General features: G+C 42.9%; 1 protein-coding gene across 1 annotated transcript in view; it reads left to right on the forward strand.

Annotated features, from left to right (window-relative positions):
- The window catches only part of GTF2E1 (general transcription factor IIE subunit 1), a 44,826-nt gene extending 22,359 nt beyond the window's left edge, over window positions 1–22,467 (forward strand). Inside the window, exons 3-5 of the mRNA XM_063441898.1 lie at window positions 12,136–12,337; window positions 15,899–16,134; window positions 20,899–22,467. Coding sequence (XP_063297968.1) covers window positions 12,136–12,337; window positions 15,899–16,134; window positions 20,899–21,326 — 866 coding nt within the window. The 3' untranslated portion in view covers window positions 21,327–22,467. The remainder of the gene's footprint in view (window positions 1–12,135; window positions 12,338–15,898; window positions 16,135–20,898) is intronic.
- Window positions 22,468–22,671: the final 204 nt, after the last annotated feature.

Raw genomic sequence — 22,671 nt, forward strand, 5'->3', positions numbered from 1 at the left:
CCCCGTATAGAGTGTATAGGTTTCCTTCCCCCGTATAGAGTGTATAGGTTTCCTTCCCCCGTATAGAGTGTATAGGTTTCCTTCCCCGTATAGAGTGTATAGGTTTCCTTCCCCGTATAGTGTATAGGTTTCCTTCCCCGTATAGAGTGTATAGGTTTCCTTCCCCCGTACAGAGTGTATAGGTTTCCTTCCCCCGTACAGAGTGTATAGGTTTCCTTCCCCCGTATAGAGTGTATAGGTTTCCTTCCCCCGTATAGAGTGTATAGGTTTCCTTCCCCCGTATAGAGTGTATAGGTTTCCTTCCCCGTATAGAGTGTATAGGTTTCCTTCCCCGTATAGAGTGTATAGGTTTCCTTCCCCGTATAGAGTGTATAGGTTTCCTTCCCCCGTATAGAGTGTATAGGTGTCAGGGTACCTGTGGTCTCTACCTCCGAAAGAGGTAGAGACTTAGCTGTTCCTCCATGCAGACGGTCTGATGGCTCCCTTCCCCGCGGTCTATCCGGTCATGCTAGGCCGGCCGCGAGGGAGTGACTGCCTTTTACAGCATCTAGGCAGGAAGTAGTCATCAGGACACTCCCCCGGAACGACCTGTCAGTCAATTGCTGCAGGACCAATCAGGACGCCTCGGAGGCGTGGTTACTGCTCTGAACAGGGTATTTAACAGAGCTTCTTTCATTAGCTCATTGCCCTGTCGTGGTTCTAGCTTGTTCTAGTCACTCAGTGCTTGTGTATTCTATTATCCCTTTTGGTTTTGACCCGGCTTGTTTACCTTACTCTGCTTATCTCTGTTACCCTTGATTCGGCTTGTCTCTCGCTTACCTGTCTTCTGTTACCCTCGACCTCGGCTTGTCTTTGACCATTCTATACTGTACTACTTACGTTAGTCCGGCCATTCTAAGGTCCGGTATACGTATCTGGCTACTGTTTGTACTCTGCGTGTTGGATCCCTGTCCCGATCCTGACATTACGACAGGGCCAATGGATCCTGCAAGTACAAACAGTCAGCTGGCTGCTCCTGATCCTAGGTTTGAAGCCATGGATCACAGAATGGATCAGATGGCGCTTGCGCTACAGGCTCTATTAGCTGGTGCCAATAACCCACCAGAGGAGATACGTAATACCCCTGTTTCTCCTGTCGGTTCAGGTCTAGAGGTAGCCACAGTGGGTGCTTCTTCTCACATTACCCCCCCAGTACGCTATGGTGGGGCTCCTGAGAAGTGTCGTGGTTTTTTAAACCAAATTAGTATCCACTTTGAATTGCAACCTCGCTCTTATCCTACAGATAGGGCAAAAGTAGGATTTATTATCACCCTACTCATTGAGAAAGCTCTGAGATGGGCCAACCCACTATGGGAGAACGATAATCCATTAGTTTATAACTATAACGCATTTGTAGCTGCTTTTAGAAGAACATTTGACCCTCCAGGTAGAAAGGTTAATGCAGCCAGATTACTGTTGCGCCTGAGACAGGAGAACCAAACACTGGTGGATTATGCACTAGAGTTCAGGTCTCTGGCGGCAGAAATCAAGTGGAATGAGCAGGCGTATATGGATGTATTTTTGAATGGCCTATCTGATGTAATCCTTGATGAGGTTGCTACCAGAGAACTCCCTGAGAATTTAGAGGATTTAATTTCGTTCATCTCTCGTATAGATGAACGTCTAAGAGAGAGACAGAACACTCGAGAGAGGAACCAGAGACCTTCTTTTAGGTTAGCTCCCGCTGTTCCAAGTCCTGACTCCACGATATCTTTGCTTACTGAACCTATGCAGATAGGGTATACCCGCCTCTCTGAGGAGGAAAGACAGCACAGGAGAAGAGAGGGTTTGTGTATGTATTGTGGAGCCAAGGGTCATTTACTCTCGAACTGTTCTAACCGCCCGGGAAACGCTCGCACCTAAGTCTCTCTAGAGGACAGGCCTTGGGTGTTTCTATTTTGTCCTCTACTCCTGATTATAAAGATCACAGGCTTCTGCTACCAGTTTCCTTAACTTGGGGGAAGGAAGTAGTAAGGGCTATGGCATTGATAGATTCCGGTGCTGCTGAGAATTTTATCGACCAAGCCTTTGCTAGTAAGAACAATTTCCCATCCCAGCTAAGGGAGACACCTTTGGCCGTTGAGGCCATAGATGGTAGACCACTACTAGACCCTGTTATCTTTCGTGAGACCATACCCATTAATTTAAATGTTGGTATCCTACACGTGGAGAATTTATCTCTTCTGCTCATTTCGTCTCCTTCCGTTCCCATAGTTCTGGGGTACCCATGGTTGAAAAAACATAACCCTATTATCGATTGGGAGTTAGGAGAGATACTCTCGTGGGGCCAGGGCTGCCAGGATCGGTGTTTGGGCAAGGTTTCTCCATTAGCTAATATTAACATACCGGAGAATCCTACTCAGTCCACAGAAAGACAAATACCAGACCTTTACCTAGACTTAAGGGCAGTGTTTGACAAGAAGAATGCCCATTCTTTGCCTCCACACAGGTCATTTGACTGTAAGATTAAGCTTCTACCCGGCACTATGCCTCCGAGGGGCCATGTATATCCTTTGTCTGTTCAGGAAAACTCGGTTCTAGAGGAGTATATTCGGGAGAATTTAGAAAAGGGATTCATCAGGAGGTCTTCTTCTCCGGCCGGGGCTGGGTTCTTTTTCATTAAGAAGAAGGATGGCACGCTGAGACCTTGTATCGATTACCGAGGCTTGAATAAAATAACTGTCAGAAATGCCTATCCTATCCCACTGATTACCGAGTTATTTGATCGTCTTAAGGGCTCCAAAATCTTCACCAAGTTAGATCTCAGAGGGGCTTACAATTTGGTGAGAATCCAGCAAGGTCACGAGTGGATGACGGCATTCAATACCCGGTATGGCCATTACGAATACACTGTGATGCCATTTGGACTATGCAATGCTCCTGCAGTATTTCAAGATTTGATTAATGAGGTACTTAGGGAGTTTCAGCATGATTGTGTTATCGTTTACCTGGACGACATACTAATACACTCTAAGGAGATTGAGACTCACCATAGACAGGTCAGAAAGGTATTACACAAGCTGCTGCAACATGGTCTATATTGCAAATTGGAGAAGTGCAGTTTTGATCAGTCTCAGGTAGACTTTCTTGGATACGTGATTTCTGGGGAAGGTTTTAAAATGGATCCTGTAAAACTTCAATCTATTTTAGACTGGCCCTTGCCCAAAGGACTCAAGGCTATCCAAAGGTTTATTGGTTTTTCCAACTACTATAGGCGCTTCATTAAAGGATACTCCTCTATCATTGCGCCTATTACCAATATGACCAAACAAGGGGCTGATACTAAGTTCTGGTCTAAGGAGGCTCTGGGTGCTTTCAAGACTCTCAAGGAACTTTTTGCCTCGGCTCCCATTCTAGTCCATCCTGATACGACTCTGCCTTTCTTGCTCGAGGTCGATGCCTCTGAGACAGCAGTTGGGGCTGTTCTGTCTCAAAGGTTAGGGGTGGATAAACCGTTACACCCTTGTGGTTTCTTCTCTAAGAAATTTTCTGGGCCTGAGAGCAGATATGACATCGGGGAAAGGGAACTGTTAGCAGTCATTAAAGCCTTAAAGGAGTGGAGACATTTGTTGGAGGGGACCCTACACCCTATTACGATTTTGACGGACCACAAAAACTTGTCCTATATTGGGGAGGCTAAGCGCTTATCCTCTAGACAAGCTCGTTGGTCCTTATTCCTGACTCACTTCAATTATGTACTGACTTACAGACCTGGTTCTAAAAACTCTAAAGCCGATGCATTATCTCGCCAATATGAACCTTCTACTGTACCTGAACCAGTTCTTTCTTCTATAGTTCCGAAATGCAATATCATTGCTAATACGAATCTCAGGATTCATTCTCCATTATTGGCCGAGATCATTAAGTTGCAACATCTAGCACCTAAACAGACTCCTGCGGGCCGTCATTTCGTTCCTCCTGCTCTTCAACTGGAACTTTTACAGTGTTTACATAATAGCAAGATGGCGGGACATCCTGGTATTCGCAAGACTTACGCGTTGATCTCTAAGGACTTCTGGTGGCCTGCTTTACGGAGGGATATTGAGGAGTTCATCGCTGCATGTGAAGTTTGTACTAAAACCAAACAACCCCATACGCTTCCATGTGGATTCCTGCAACCCTTGGAGGTTCCAGAAAGACCATGGTCCTGTTTGGCCATGGACTTTATTGTCGATCTACCTATCTCTAAAAGACAGACTGTTATCCTCACCGTGGTTGACAGGTTTACTAAGATGGCACACTTCATTCCCCTGCCTAAACTCCCGTCTTCTCCCGAATTGGCAGAGATATTCGCTAAGGAGATTTTTCGCCTACATGGGATACCCTCTCAAATTGTATCGGACAGAGGCTCCCAATTTGTTTCCCGCTTTTGGAGGTCCTTCTGCTCTCAACTTGGTATTAAATTAAACTTTTCTTCTGCCTATCATCCTCAGTCTAACGGAGCTGCTGAACGTACCAACCAGAAAATTGAACAATATTTACGATGCTTTGTTTCTGAACACCAGGATGATTGGGTCGGTTTGATTCCTTGGGCGGAGTTTGCACACAACAATCTCGTTTGCGATTCTACTCATTCAAGCCCCTTCTTCTTGAATTATGGTTTTCATCCGTCTATTCTTCCTTCGGATTCTCCTTCCCAGGGGGTACCGTCGGTTGATGTTCATGTTGCCAATTTGAGGAAGTTGTGGGATCAAACTCGACAAATCCTTGTGCACAACTCTATGTTGGTCAAGAAACACGCTGATAAACGTAGAAGGGCGGCTCCGGTCTTTGTTCCTGGTGATAGGGTATTGCTGAGCACGAGGAACATCCGTTTAAAAGTGCCCTCCATGAAGTTCGCTCCTCGTTATATTGGACCCTACAGGGTGCTGACCCGTATCAATCCAGTTGCGTATCGTTTAGCTCTTCCTAATACCTTACGCATCCCGAACTCGTTTCACGTTTCATTGCTGAAACCACTCATATGTAACAGATTTTCCTCCACAATAGCCCCTCCTCGCTCCGTTCAGGTGGAGGGTCAGGAGGAGTATGAGGTTAACTCTATTATTGATTCTCGAATCTCCCGGGGGAGAGTACAATATCTGGTTGATTGGAAGGGATATGGTCCTGAGGAGAGGAGTTGGGTACCTCAGGAGGATGTTCATGCTCCCCGTCTCCGCAGGGCGTATCACTCTCGCTTCCCATCTCGTCCTGGTTCATTCCGCCCGGTGGGCGTATCTGAGAGGGGGGGTACTGTCAGGGTACCTGTGGTCTCTACCTCCGAAAGAGGTAGAGACTTAGCTGTTCCTCCATGCAGACGGTCTGATGGCTCCCTTCCCCGCGGTCTATCCGGTCATGCTAGGCCGGCCGCGAGGGAGTGACTGCCTTTTACAGCATCTAGGCAGGAAGTAGTCATCAGGACACTCCCCCGGAACGACCTGTCAGTCAATTGCTGCAGGACCAATCAGGACGCCTCGGAGGCGTGGTTACTGCTCTGAACAGGGTATTTAACAGAGCTTCTTTCATTAGCTCATTGCCCTGTCGTGGTTCTAGCTTGTTCTAGTCACTCAGTGCTTGTGTATTCTATTATCCCTTTTGGTTTTGACCCGGCTTGTTTACCTTACTCTGCTTATCTCTGTTACCCTTGATTCGGCTTGTCTCTCGCTTACCTGTCTTCTGTTACCCTCGACCTCGGCTTGTCTTTGACCATTCTATACTGTACTACTTACGTTAGTCCGGCCATTCTAAGGTCCGGTATACGTATCTGGCTACTGTTTGTACTCTGCGTGTTGGATCCCTGTCCCGATCCTGACAATAGGTTTCCTTCCCCGTATAGAATGTATAGGTTTCCTTCCCCCGTATAGAGTGTATAGGTTTCCTTCCCCGTATAGAGTGTATAGGTTTCCTTCCCCGTATAGAGTGTATAGGTTTCCTTCCCCGTATAGAATGTATAGGTTTCCTTCCCCCGTATAGAGTGTATAGGTTTCCTTCCCCCGTATAGAGTGTATAGGTTTCCTTCCCCCGTATAGAGTGTATAAGTTTCCTTCCCCCGTATAGAGTGTATGTTTCCTTCCATCCGTATAGAATGTATAGGTTTCCTTCCCCCGTATAGAGTGTATAAGTTTCCTTCCCCCGTATAGAGTGTATGTTTCCTTCCATCCGTATAGAATGTATAGGTTTCCTTCCCCCGTATAGAGTGTATAGGTTTCCTTCCCCCGTATAGAGTGTATAGGTTTCCTTCCATCCGTATAGAGTGTATAGGTTTCCTTCCCCCGTATAGAGTGTATAGGTTTCCTTCCCCCGTATAGAGTGTATAAGTTTCCTTCCCCCGTATAGAGTGTATAAGTTTCCTTCCCCCGTATAGAGTGTATAGGTTTCCTTCCCCCGTATAGAGTGTATAGGTTTCCTTCCCCGTATAGAGTGTATAGGTTTCCTTCCCCGTATAGAGTGTATAGGTTTCCTTCCCCGTATAGAGTGTATAGGTTTCCTTCCCCGTATAGAGTGTATAGGTTTCCTTCCCCCGTATAGAGTGTATAGGTTTCCTTCCCCCGTATAGAGTGTATAGGTTTCCTTCCCCCGTATAGAGTGTATAGGTTTCCTTCCCCCGTATAGAGTGTATAGGTTTCCTTCCCCCGTATAGAGTGTATAGGTTTCCTTCCCCCGTATAGAGTGTATGTTTCCTTCCATCCGTATAGAATGTATAGGTTTCCTTCCCCCGTATAGAGTGTATAGGTTTCCTTCCCCCGTATAGAGTGTATGTTTCCTTCCATCCGTATAGAGTGTATAGGTTTCCTTCCCCCGTATAGAGTGTATAGGTTTCCTTCCCCCATATAGAGTGTATAAGTTTCCTTCCCCCGTATAGAGTGTATAAGTTTCCTTCCCCTGTATAGAGTGTATAAGTTTCCTTCCCCCGTATAGAGTGTATAAGTTTCCTTCCCCCGTATAGAGTGTATGTTTCCTTCCCCCGTATAGAGTGTGTAAGTTTCCTTCCCCCGTATAGAGTGTATAAGTTTCCTTCCCCCGTATAGAGTGTATAAGTTTCCTTCCCCCGTATAGAGTGTATAAGTTTCCTTCCCCCGTATAGAGTGTATAAGTTTCCTTCCCCCGTATAGAGTGTATAAGTTTCCTTCCCCCGTATAGAGTGTATAAGTTTCCTTCCCCCGTATAGAGTGTATGTTTCCTTCCCCCGTATAGAGTGTATGTTTCCTTCCCCCGTATAGAGTGTATAAGTTTCCTTCCCCCGTATAGAGTGTATAGGTTTCCTTCCCCGTATAGAATGTATAGGTTTCCTTCCCCATATAGAGTGTACTAAAAGACAGACATCTACCATTGGCCTGTAGTGTACGTATAAGCTGTATATTTAGAGTAGTAATATAGATCATTATATTGCTACATCAATAAATATTTCTTTGTTCTGTAGATATTCCACATCACTGATGCTTACAGGGGCGTCTGTAGTTTAGCTGTACACCTTGGAATCCATTTATGGTCCATTCAGAGAGCTCTTATTCCGTCACTGCTGTTGGTGACTTTGTATGTTTGTGTATATTAGTATGAACTGTTTGGTGATAAGGGATCCTATGGAGGAGGTTTGCATAGCTTTGGGGTCTTCTTTCTGGAAATTTGATCTTCTGTATAGTCCTACCTTATTTATTCCCCATTAACATTGATTATGTTTACCGTATATACTCGAGTATAAGCCGAGTTTTTCAGCACATTTTTTGTGCTGAAAACCCCCAACTCGGCTTATACTCGAGTCAATAGTCTGTATTATGGCAATTTGCATTGCCATAATACAGACTGGGGCTGTCAGAGAGCGTTACTTACCTTTCCTGCAGCTCCTGTCAGCTCTCTCCTCCTCCGCGCCGTCCATTCAGCACCTCGGTCAGCTCCCAGTGTAAATTCGCGAGACTTACACTGTGAGCTGGCAGAAGAGCTGAACGGACGGCGCAGAGGAGGAGAGAGCTGACAGGAGCTGCAGGAGAGGTAAGTAAACTCTCTGCAGCCCCCACAGCCCCCCACTGAACTACCAATGCTGGACCACCAGGGAAGGAGAGCCCCCCTCCCTGCCATGTATCAAGCAGGGAGGGGGGATGACAAAATATAATAATAAAATGTTAAAAATAATAAAATAATGAAATTAAATAAAAAAATAAGGAAGAAATAATAATAATAATAAAAAATATTAACATAATTAAAAAAATAATAATAAAATTGCCCACCCCCCACCAAGGCTCTGCAACACACACACACACACACACACCACATTCATACACACACACCACATTCATACACACACACCACATTCATACACACACACTGCACTCATACACACACACCACATTCATACACATTGAACACATACTGCACTCATACACACACTGCACTCATACACACACACACACACACACACACACACACACACACACACTGCACTCATACACACACACACACACTGCACTCATACACACACACACACACTGCACTCATACACACACACACACTGCACTCATACACACACACACTGCACTCATACACACACACACTGCACTCATACACACACACACTGCACTCATACACACACACTGCACTCATACACACACACACTGCACTCATACACACACACACTGCACTCATACACACACACACTGCACTCATACACACACACACTGCACTCATACACACACACACTGCACTCATACACACACACACTGCACTCATACACACACACACTGCACTCATACACACACACACTGCATTCATACACACGCTGCATTCATACACACGCTGCATTCATACACACGCTGCACACATACACACGCTGCACACATACACACGCTGCACTCATACACACACGCTGCACTCATACACACACGCTGCACTCATACACACACGCTGCACTCATACACACACGCTGCACTCATACACACACGCTGCACTCATACACACACGCTGCACTCATACACACACGCTGCACTCATACACACACGCTGCACTCATACACACACGCTGCACTCATACACACACGCTGCACTCATACACACACGCTGCACTCATACACACACGCTGCACTCATACACACACGCTGCACTCATACTCACACGCTGCACTCATACACACACGCTGCACTCATACACACACGCTGCACTCATACACACACGCTGCACTCATACACACACGCTGCACTCATACACACACGCTGCACTCATACACACACGCTGCACTCATACACACACACGCTGCATTCATTATACACACACGCTGCATTCATTATACACACACTGCATTCATTATACACACACTGTAAATAAATATTTAATTAATATATTTTTTTTTAGGATCTAATTTTATTTAGAAATTTACCAGTAGCTGCTGCATTTCCCACCCTAGTCTTATACTCGAGTCAATAAGTTTTCCCAGTTTTTTGGGGTAAAATTAGGGGCCTCGGCTTATATTCGGGTCGGCTTATACTCGAGTATATACGGTAGTTATATTTACACTGTTTAATGAACTAGGATCCTTTAAAATACTGCTTTTGTCTTTTTTGCTTTAATGATTACAAGATTTTGACTTAGTGAAAATGTCCGCCCAGCCTTGTAGACGGATTTCCTATACTCAGACTACTTTATTGTTAAGGCTTTTATTTAAAAAATCCCATTTATCTTTTCATATATTCCTTAAGGTAAAATGTAACTGTTTTTTACGATATTTTTGTAGCTGTCAATATAATTTAAACGTTTAGAATGGTTTAAGTCCAATGTGATTGCGACTAATGGCAACATTCAGTAAGTGGCAAAGAAGTGTTTGAACGTCATTGACCTTTAGTGTTATTTAGCGGCCATTGTTCTTTGGATTGGATGTTTATCCCACCTTTTTCTTTTAAACCACAAAGACATGAAGTGCTCTCTGTATTCACAAGTTGCTGCTCCAGGTCTTGTCTTTGATAAAGTAGAACCCATCGCTCGGCTTGCTTTCTCTCTGTCATATCTCCTTGCATCGCACTCCCTTACCGCTGCCGCCCCTTGTATGTTCACGTCCTCCCGTGTGACAGCTGCTGACAATGCAAAGAAATTCCGTAGGCGTCTGATCCGGAGTCATATTCTCTTGTAATGCGTTTAGTAGCAGACACCAAGAGAATGGAAATCCTTGAACTGAGCTACTTCCCTGCATTGCAGACAATCCACTTGTTTCAGACTGTACGTGCCTTCTTGCATCCTGAGGTTTACTAAAAAGGACTTTTTATTGGGGAAAAAATTACTGATTTATGTATTGTTTTATTAAAGGGACAGTACAGCGTCTGCTAATCTTCACAAGTTATTGCTTCATAATATTCACTTTTTGGTGAAATATAAAAATATTCCCATTTTTTCAATTCAGGTTATTACTGAACAATTAAAGGATTACTCTAACTCTTTGGATCTTTGGTCCCCCACCCACATTTATAAACCTGCAAAATAATGATTACAGTGTTACAGTAAAATCTGAGAAGGTCGATGAGCAGTGTTACAGTAAGGTTTGAGAAGGTCTATGAGCGGTGTTACAGTAAGGCTTGAGAAGGTCTATGAGCGGTGTTACAGTAAGGTTTGAGAAGGTCTATGAGCGGTGTTACAGTAAGGTTTGAGAAGGTGTAAGAGCGGTCTTACAGTAAGGTTTGAGAAGGTCTAAGAGCGGTCTTACAGTAAGGTTTGAGAAGGTCTAAGAGCGGTCTTACAGTAAGGTTTGAGAAGGTCTACGAGCGGTGTTACAGTAAGGTTTGAGAAGGTCTATGAGCGGTGTTACAGTAAGATTTGAGAAGGTCTATGAGCGGTGTTACAGTAAGGTTTGAGAAGGTCTACGAGCGGTGTTAAAGTAATGTTTGAGAAGGTCTATGAGCAGTGTTACAGTAAGGTTTGAGAAGATCTATGAGCGGTGTTACAGTAAGATTTGAGAAGGTCTATGAGCAGTGTTACAGTAAGGTTTGAAAAGGTCTGTGAACGGTGCTACAGTAAGGTTTGAGAAGGTCTATGAGTGGTGCTACAGTAGTTTTGAGAAGGTCTATGAGCGTTGTTACAGTAAGGTTTGAAAAGGTCTATGAGCAGTGTTACAGTAAGGTTTGAGAAGGTTTATGAGCGGTATTACAGTAAGGCTCGAGAAGGTCTACGAGCAGTGTTACAGTAATGTTTGAGAAGGTCTCCGGGCAGTGTTACAGTAAGGTTTGAGAAGGTCTATGAGCGGTATTACAGTAAGGTTTGAGAAGGTCTATGAGCGGTGTTACAGTAAGGTTTGAGAAGGTCTATGAGCAGCGTTACAGTAAGGTTTGAGGATGTCTATGAGCAGCGTTACAGTAATGTTTGAGAAGGTCTGTGAGCGGTGCTACGGTAAGGTTTGAGAAGGTCTGTGAGTGGTGCTTCAGTAAGGTTTGAGAAGGTCTATGAATGGTATTACAGTAAGGTTTGAGAAGGTCTATGGGCAGTGTTACAATAAGGTTAACTGCTATGCTGCTTGATCTGTTTTTATGTGCAACTATATGCTACTGATGTGTTCTATATACAACTTTGGTAGCTAACATTCTCAGCCTATCAGTGGTGCCCCTGTCTGAGGCTTTGCCACTTACTGTGGTTGATGTTTTGTGGGAAAATATTGTTGGGTAAAGCTCTGCCACTCAGTTTGGAATGGTTCCAGATTTGTACACAGTCCAGCATTTAGTTCTACGGCTGTTTTGTGTTTACTGGGACACTCTAAGCTCCAAAACCACTGCTTTTTAATGTAGGGGGTTTTGTGAATAGGTCCTGTTCCTTTTTCTCTTACAATGTGATACATTGCCATTTCTGAGAAACGTCAATGTTAGCATTTGGCCCAAAATAGTCTTCTAGTGCCTAACAGACTGACCGAAGTGCTATTGCCTTACATCCTTTACTTTTCAAAGAACTTCACACGGATAATGCTTTTATTAGAGGAGCATATGATAAGTACATGGCGGTCTCCATGGATGCTGAGTAGGAACTGTCTGGACGCTATATTTCCATAAGTCTGGTGTATTTCACAGTATTTTTTTTTTTTAACACAGCAGACCATAATCTAAGCTAAAAATTTAACAAACTTAACTTAAACTAAATGTATTTGTTGTTTCCACGGCAGGGTCTTTTCGCTGCACTTTCTGTCGGACAGAGGTGGAAGAAGATGAGTCTGCAATGCCCAAAAAGGACGCTCGAACGCTAGTGGCAAGATTTAACGATCAGATCGAACCTATCTACGCGTTGCTCAGGGAAACAGAAGACATCAACCTGGCTTATGAAATTTTGGAGCCTGAACCTACTGAAATCCCATCTCTCAGACAGAGGTATATGTCCCTCCTTACTTGTATGGAGGTTTTTACTTATTATTTTATCATTCCAACTTTCAAAGGAATCTTCTCTGTTGCTTCCTGGGATCTCATATAATAGGAGACATGCGGTATGTTAGTAGGAGACACATCGCAGTGTCGGGATGAGATTTGTCCCAGTACACGTTGTCTGGCCTTTTTGGGTCTGCTGGCAGTGAAATGCTGTCTCACCTCCTGCTTTCCACCCTTGGATGTCTCTTTCCAAAAGACTTTGACGTGGAGGAGTGAGATTATTCTCTGTGAGGGAGTTATACAGCTCGGTATTACTCTTCTCACTCAATAGGTGCTTTTTAAGAAAAGGTATTTATTTTTCTGCAATTCTCGCTCCGGGAAGCAGGAAAACGTTTTAGGTCTGATTAAGGAGTTATATGGGACCAAGGTATGTTTTTATGTTCCCTTGAAGGCTTGGGTTTTAATAAAATATACATGCAGTAACATATAATTAGGGTTGGTTATACACATACATTACATACAGCCAACACATACGCACATTATACAGCCAGCGCACACACACACTACATACACCCAGCACACACACACACTACATACACCCAGCACACACACACACTACATGCAGCCAGCACACACACTACATACACCCAGCACATACACTACATACACCCAGCACACACACTACATGCAGCCAGCACACACACTACATGCAGCCAGCACACACACTACATGCAGCCAGCACACACACTACATGCAGCCAGCACACACACTACATGCAGCCAGCACACACTACATGCAGCCAGCACACACACTACATGCACCCAGCACACACACTACATACACCCAGCACACACACTACATACACCCAGCACACACACTACATACACCCAGCACACACACACACACACACACACTACATACACCCAGCACACACACACACACACACACACACTACATACACACACTACATACACCCAGCGCACACACACACATACACCCAGCACACACACACACACACACTACATGCAGCCAGCACACACACTACATGCAGCCAGCACACACACTACATGCAGCCAGCACACACACTACATGCAGCCAGCACACACACTACATGCAGCCAGCACACACACTACATGCAGCCAGCACACACACTACATGCAGCCAGCACACACACTACATGCAGCCAGCACACACACTACATGCAGCCAGCACACACACTACATGCAGCCAGCACACACACTACATGCAGCGAGCACACACACTACATGCAGCCAGCACACACACTACATGCAGCCAGCACACACACTACATGCAGCCAGCACACACACTACATGCAGCCAGCACACACACTACATGCAGCCAGCACACACACACTACATGCAGCCAGCACACACACACTACATGCAGCCAGCACACACACACTACATGCAGCCAGCACACACACACTACATGCAGCCAGCACACACACACTACATGCAGCCAGCACACACACACTACATGCAGCCAGCACACACACACTACATGCAGCCAGCACACACACACTACATGCAGCCAGCACACACACACACACACTACATGCAGCCAGCACACACACACACACACTACATGCAGCCAGCACACACACACACACACTACATGCAGCCAGCACACACACACACACACTACATGCAGCCAGCACACACACACACACACACTACATGCAGCCAGCACACACACACACACTACATGCAGCCAGCACACACACACACACACACACACTACATGCAGCCAGCACACACACACACACACACACTACATGCAGCCAGCACACACACACACACACACACTACATGCAGCCAGCACACACACACACACACACACTACATGCAGCCAGCACACACACACACACACACACTACATGCAGCCAGCACACACACACACACACTACATACACCCATCACACACCACACATGTACAACATAGAGCCAGCACATACCACACATGCACTACATACAGTCAGCACACACCACACATGCACTACATACAGTCAGCACACACCACACATAGACACGCGCATACTACATGCAGCTAGCACACACAATACACACAACCAGCTCTCAACACAAACATTATGAGAAATGGAGAAACTATGGGGGGATGGCAGAGGGTGAGACATTTGGGGCTATTCACAAAAATGTTTGCAAACTAAATTCAAATGGAAAACTTTAGAGCCGATACTGATAATCTGTGAACTTTCAGGCTGATAGCCGATAACTTGCCGATATTCTGTACATTTACCATTTTGAAAAAATAAACTATTTCTAAAGGTAAATGCACAAAATATACATGCCACATGTAGTGGATGCAGTGTGTTTAGACAGGGGAGATGTCTGTGTTTGTGTAGTGGATGCAGTGTGTATTTGTGTAGTGTGTATATATAGTGAATGCAGAGTGTGTGTGTTTGTGTAGTGTGTGTATAGTGAATGCAGTGTGTGTATATAATGAATGCAGAGTGTGTGTGTGTAGTGTGTGTATAATGAATGCAGAGTGTGTGTGTGTAGTGTGTGTATAATGAATGCAGAGTGTGTGTGTAGTGTGTGTATATAATGAATGCAGAGTGTGTGTAGTGTGTGTATATAATGAATGCAGAGTGTGTGTGTGTAGTGTGTGTATATAATGAATGCAGTGTGTGTGTGTGTGTGTAGTGTGTATAGTGAATGCAGTGAGTGTTTGTGTAGTGTGTATACATAGTGAATGCAGTGTGTGTGTTTGTCTAGTTTGTGTATAGTGAATGCAGAGTGTGTGTGTTTATGTAGTGTGTATATAATGAATGCAGAGTGTGTGTGTTTGTGCAGTGTGTGTGTGTTTGTCTAGTGTGTGTATAGTGAATGCAGAGTGTGTGTGTTTATGAAGTGTGTATATAATGAATGCAGAGTGTGTTTGTGTAGTGTGTGTATAGTGAATGCAGAGTGTTTGTGTAGTGTGTATATAATGAATGCAGAGTGTTTGTGTAGTGTGTATATAATGAATGCAGAGTGTTTGTGTAGTGTGTGTATATAATGAATGCAGAGTGTTTGTGTAGTGTGTGTATATAATGAATGCAGTGTGTGTGTGTTTCTATAGTGTGTATATAATGCAGAATGTGTGTGTTTGTATAGTGTGTGTATATATAATGCAGAATGTGTGTTTGTGTAGTGTGTGTGTGTGTATATATAATGGGCTTGTCATGGGCCCGGTGTTCCTGGTACGTATTATTGGCATCTCTATTGGCCGATATCGATATTGCCGAAAATACTGAATATCGGCCGATAATATTGGCCAGACCGATAATCAGTCGATCCCTAATGAGCAGTAATACTACAATAAGCTCTAATAATACAATAAGATTTAATAATGAGCTTTAGTGACTACAGTGCTATATTCTACTAGTGTGCGTGGCACTTTGACAGTATTAGAATGTATATCTATATGTCACACTTGGCTAGCAAACATTTTTCTTTTTTAGGATTTTAATGTTGCTTTATGGTGAGTGTAATGGTGGATGCAGAGTAATAGTGTATATTTTCCCCCTCTTTTCCATTTTTCCAGTAAGGAAAGAGCTGCAGCGGCAAATGCTGCCGCTCTTGGTCCTCAGCGAGAAGCATGGACCACCAAGGGTCCTTCATACGAAAATCTGTATACGCAGGATGTTGTTATCAGCATGGAGGAACAGGAAGACATACAAAGGGCAGCTACAGAGGGTAAACCGGTCAAGGAAAGACCCATCTGGCTGAGGGAGAGCACTGTTCAGGGAGCCTTCAGCGATGCGGCCGATCTAAAGGATGGTGAGAACTGCAATATACACATAGTGTCTTGGTGGGTGAGCAAGGTTTGAGTTTGGCTCTGAGCCGGATGACATTGGGTAAAGTTAGGGATCATAGCTAACTGCGACAGAGAGTATTGTTTGCTATTCTGGGCAGAAACAAAGGTTTGAGATTTGCTCAGATTTGGGGCGACAGGTCCGTGGTGGGAGTTTTTGTGGGCGCTTGGTACAAAGTTGGGGGTGGGAATCGGAAATAGGTAGGATCCAAGCTGCAGAATATCCGGAAGAACCAGAAATAGAAGTGACTTGGAGGAGCCAGAGTGTGACAATTGGGAGAATCTGGAGAGCGGATAGTTGCAGAGGGTTTTGAGGCTGAAGGTAGAAGGGGCCAGGCATTTAAGGTGTTTTCCTTTTTCAGGAGGAGCATTGTCCTAGGGGAGAGAGAAAGTGTCTTTGATCAGGATGAGTAAGGGCTAAGTGGGGTGGGGGCTAGCATGTGGGGGAGTAGGAGCCCTATGATAAGAAAGACACATTGAATGACTCAATGATGAATTTGGTTCTGATCTTGCAGTCAGTGGCAGGCCAGTGGGTGGGGCATTTAAGTAATTATGGTTGCCTTCCATAAACTATTAACAATGAAGACTTTATATTAGTGATGATCTTAATTGCTGCATAGATTATCATAATATGAACGGAACTTTGCTTTCCCCTCTGTTAGTCCACGATTCATTGGGATCGTTTTAAAAAGAGATATGATGATCTGCTCTCATCCCATAAAGCATTGTTGGTTGAGCAACCCGTGATCGTATAAGGATCCTTCCATTTGCAGACATGTTGGTGGGTTTCATGTTCACCTCCAATCTCCCTGGAATATTAATTCTGGGTTTCTTATTTATTTAGTCTCCTGTATGCTGGGATGTCGGCTGGGAGTCTAAGTGAATAGTTATTAATTCTCATTATAATGTTCGTAAGCCTCAGAAAGCTTTTTCAGACCCATCTTTGTTTAATCTTCTCAGCCTTAATCCCTGTGGAGGGATGGACTGAGGGACGCAGATCCACAGCTTTTACAAAACAGTAAAAATAGAAATTGCTACGGCCAGGAGTTTATTATTTCACTTAACCAAAATGTGATTGTCTGAACCTTTCACTGCTGAAGCAAAATATTAAATATGTTGATATCTACACTAGTAGATAAAATGCCACTTGTGAATAGTGTTCAGGGGGAACATGAATGGCTCTTCACAGAATCACAACACGTTTTAATTAATGAATCCTGTCTTTATTTCACAGTTTATATTTCCACAATTACAATAGAATTATGGTAACTGGATTATAGCTATTTACTAACCCTGTATATCTGGGATACAGCTCTTTACTAACCCTGTAAATCTAGGATATAGCTCCTTACTAACCCTGTATATCTGGGATACAGCTATTTACTAACCCTGTATATCTGGGATATAGCTATTTACTAACCCTGTATATCTGGGATATAGCTCCTTACTAACCCTGTATATCTGGGATATAGCTATTTACTAACCCTGTATATCTGGGATACAGCTATTTACTAACCCTGTATATCTGGGATATAGCTCATTACTAACCCTGTATATCTGGGATACAGCTATTTACTAACCCTGTATATCTGGGATACAGCTATTTACTAACCCTGTATATCTGGGATACAGCTATTTACTAACCCTGTATATCTGGGATATAGCTCATTACTAACCCTGTATATCTGGGATACAGCTATTTACTAACCCTGTATATCTGGGATACAGCTATTTACTAACCCTGTATATCTGGGATACAGCTATTTACTAACCCTGTATATCTGGGATACAGCTATTTACTAACCCTGTATATCTGGGATACAGCTATTTACTAACCCTGTATATCTGGGATACAGCTATTTACTAACCCTGTATATCTGGGATATAGCTATTTACTAACCCTGTATATCTGGGATACAGCTATTTACTAACCCTGTATATCTGGGATATAGCTATTTACTAACCCTGTATATCTGGGATACAGCTATTTACTAACCCTTTATATCTGGGATATAGCTCCTTACTAACCCTGTATTTCTGGGCTATAGCTCTTTACTAACCCTGTGTATCTGGGATATAGCTATTTACTAACCCTGTATATCTGGGATATAGCTCTTTACTAACCCTGTATATCTGGGATACAGCTATTTACTAACCCTGTATATCTGGGATACAGCTATTTACTAACCCTGTGTATCTGGGATATAGCTCCTTACTAACCCTGTATATCTGGGATACAGCTCCTTACTAACCCTGTATATCTGGGATATAGCTCATTACTAACCCTGTATATCTGGGATACAGCTATTTACTAACCCTGTATATCTGGGATACAGCTATTTACTAACCCTGTATATCTGGGATACAGCTATTTACTAACCCTGTATATCTGGGATATAGCTCATTACTAACCCTGTATATCTGGGATACAGCTATTTACTAACCCTGTATATCTGGGATACAGCTATTTACTAACCCTGTATATCTGGGATACAGCTATTTACTAACCCTGTATATCTGGGATACAGCTATTTACTAACCCTGTATATCTGGGATACAGCTATTTACTAACCCTGTATATCTGGGATACAGCTATTTACTAACCCTGTATATCTGGGATATAGCTATTTACTAACCCTGTATATCTGGGATACAGCTATTTACTAACCCTGTATATCTGGGATATAGCTATTTACTAACCCTGTATATCTGGGATACAGCTATTTACTAACCCTTTATATCTGGGATATAGCTCCTTACTAACCCTGTATTTCTGGGCTATAGCTCTTTACTAACCCTGTGTATCTGGGATATAGCTATTTACTAACCCTGTATATCTGGGATATAGCTCTTTACTAACCCTGTATATCTGGGATACAGCTATTTACTAACCCTGTATATCTGGGATACAGCTATTTACTAACCCTGTATATCTGGGATACAGCTATTTACTAACCCTGTATATCTGGGATATAGTTCTTTACTAACCCTGTATATCTGGGATATAGCTATTTACTAACCCTGTATATCTGGGATACAGCTATTTACTAACCCTGTATATCTGGATATAGCTATTTACTAGCCCTGTATATCTGGGATATAGCTATTTACTAACCCTGTATATCTGGTATATAGCTCTTTACTAACCCTGTATATCTGGGATACAGCTAGTTACTAACCCTGTATATCTGGGATACAGCTAGTTACTAACCCTGTATATCTGGGATACAGCTAGTTACTAACCCTGTATGTCTGGGATATAGCAATTTACTAACCCTGTATATCTGGGATATAGCTATTTGCTAACCCTGTATATCTGGGATATAGCTATTTACTAACCCTGTATATCTGGGATACAGCTATTTACTAACCCTGTATATCTGGGATACAGCTATTTACTAACCCTGTATATCTGGGATACAGCTCCTTACTAACCCTGTATATCTGGGATATAGCTATTTACTAACCCTGTATATCTGGGATATAGCTATTTACTAACCCTGTGTATCTGGGATACAGCTATTTACTAACCCTGTATATCTGGGATATAGCTATTTACTAACCCTGTGTATCTGGGATATAGCTCCTTACTAACCCTGTATATCTGGGATACAGCTCCTTACTAACCCTGTATATCTGGGATATAACTCTTTACTAACACTGTATATCTGGGATATAGCTATTTACTAACCCTGTATATCTGGGATACAGCTCCTTACTAACCCTGTATATCTGGGATACAGCTATTTACTAACCCTGTATATCTGAGATATAGCTATTTACTAACCCTGTATATATGGGATATAGCTCTTTGCTAACCCTGTATATCTGGGATATAGCTATTTACTAACCCTGTATATCTGGGATATAGCTATTTACTAACCCTGTATATCTGGGATACGGCTATTTACTAACCCTGTATATCTGGGATATAGCTCTTTACTAACACTGTATATCTGGGATATAGCTATTTACTAACCCTGTATATCTAGGATACAGCTATTTACTAACCCTGTATATCTGGGATATAGCTCTTTACTAACCCTGTATATCTGGGATATAGCTCTTTACTAACCCTGTGTATCTGGGATATAGCTCTTTACTAACCCTGTGCATCTGGGATATAGCTATTTACTAACCCTGTATATCTGGGATACAGCTATTTACTAACCCTGTATATATGGGATATAGCTCTTTACTAACCCTGTATATCTGGGATATAGCTATTTACTAACCCTGTATATCTGGGATACAGCTATTTACTAACCCTGTATATCTGGGATATAGCTATTTACTAACCCTGTATATCTGGGATACAGCTATTTACTAACCCTGTATATCTGGGATATAGCTATTTACTAACCCTGTATATCTGGGATACAGCTATTTACTAACCCTGTATTTCTGGGATATAGCTATTTACTAACCCTGTATATCTGGGATATAGCTATTTACTAACCCTGTATATCTGGGATATAGCTATTTACTAGCCCTGTATATCTGGGATATAGCTCTTTACTAACCCTGTATATCTGGGATATAGCTCTTTACTAACCCTGTATATCTGGGATATAGCTATTTACTAACCCTGTGTATCTGGGATATAGCTATTTACTAACCCTGTATATCTAGGATATAGCTATTTACTAACCCTGTATATCTGGGATACCATGCATTCTTGTGGGATTTAAAAGGTCTAATTGTTCTCAATCCTTTCTTGTGTTTTCCAGGTACGATGGACTCAGATGCCTTCAAAGATCAAGAAGAAGGACGTGCAATGGCTGATGAAAATGAGGAAGTAATGCAGGCCTTACTTATCCATGAAAAGAAGAGTGCGGCTGCTGCTTTGGGGGGCGGCTCTGCTCCATCAACCAATGCCGGTGCTGGCAGTGACTCAGACAGCGACACAAGTGAATCTGACCAAGATAGTCCGGCCTCCCGACACCCATTGATACCTTCTTCTCGAATGTATGAGGAGGATGACGATGACGATGAGTTTGAAGAGGTGACATCTGACCTAACGGTCACTGTTGGAGGACGTCCATTCCTGTACAGTGAGGTGAGTCAGCGCCCAGAACTTGTGGCACAGATGACTCCGCTGGAGAAGGAAGCCTACATTGAAATGGGAAAGAAGATGTTTGAAGACTTGTACGACTAAACATAATCTCCATCCTGCTTACAAGATCAATCCCAAACATACCGAGATATTTTCAACAAACTATATGCGATACTTCGATGGTTACACCTGCTGTATTTCAATGGTTACACCAGCCAAATGCCCAATTAGAAGACTTGTTTACTTTGAGTTTTTATTTCAAGGAGTCAGTATGTAGATCGATTTCGCACAATCTGAACTAAGAGCTTCTATCCTAAGAGCCATCACCAAATGAACCTGTGTGTGCGGATCTGCTGTGTGGACTGTACAGTATTAGCTAGATCCTTTTTTTATGCAATATTTGAATTCTGTTATGAGAATTTTCACCGTGATATGGTTTACTTTTTGGATTCTTTTAAAGTCACAACCATTTTGAATTCGATGACATTTTCTCAGATTTTTAAGAAAGGCTTTTCTTTTCCGGCAGTTGGTAGTCTAACTGCTTGTGTTATGCAGAGATAAAGTCCAAATTTAACAATAACTGCGGTTTCTTGTGCACCGAAGACACAGGTTCATCTAATTAACAGATCACTCTTGTTTCTTATCAGAGGAATACTGTAATGTTTCCCATTCCTATCAATTAGAGAAAACATTATGTCCATCAGCAAAAGATTTAGATTTTGGGGTAAGCTCCTGTTTACAGTATTACCATACAAAACATTTTTGTATGAACTTGTCTCAATAAAACGGTAAAACTAGAAACATGTTGATCATATGGCAATAAGAGCCCAAACAACAATGTGACATGATTTAACTTTCTAGGGATCGAACCTATCTCTGTACTTAATGCTAGCCGATACTGTTTTTAAATTAGCCGCATTGCCAGGGCATCCATAGATGTCCCATCAGTTTTATTCATGTATTTAATTTGACTCTAATGCAGAAATTACGAAATAGCTGCTAAGATGAACGCAGCCAGACCCTCCAGGGTAAGCAGCCATAGACCTCCTTGGCCTTGGATAATGAGACCTACGCCCTGAGGGTACCGAGTCATAGTCGCACTGGAGTTATACATACAATGGATACAGTTACAGTTTTACCTTGTTTTACTGGCTGGTATTTTTTATTCCTGTTTTCAGGTGGAATGTTTATATTTCTTTTACATTACCTTGTTCCCTTCTAAATAAAGTTACTTTTGTTTTTACTATTGGTGATTTTTATTGCTTTCTTGTATATTTTAATAACAGCAATTTGCAGGGAAACCCACGTGTCTTGTATCATATTTAGAACTACACAAACCTGGAGCATAAAGAGCGTAAAAGGAAATCTATGGTGCAAAGAATGGGTTGTAATAGAACCTGAAATGAAAACCCAGGATGGAACTGTCCAACTAATTATTGCCAATTGG

This window comes from Pelobates fuscus, chromosome 1 (assembly GCF_036172605.1).
Source record: "Pelobates fuscus isolate aPelFus1 chromosome 1, aPelFus1.pri, whole genome shotgun sequence".
NCBI lineage: Eukaryota > Metazoa > Chordata > Amphibia > Anura > Pelobatidae > Pelobates > Pelobates fuscus.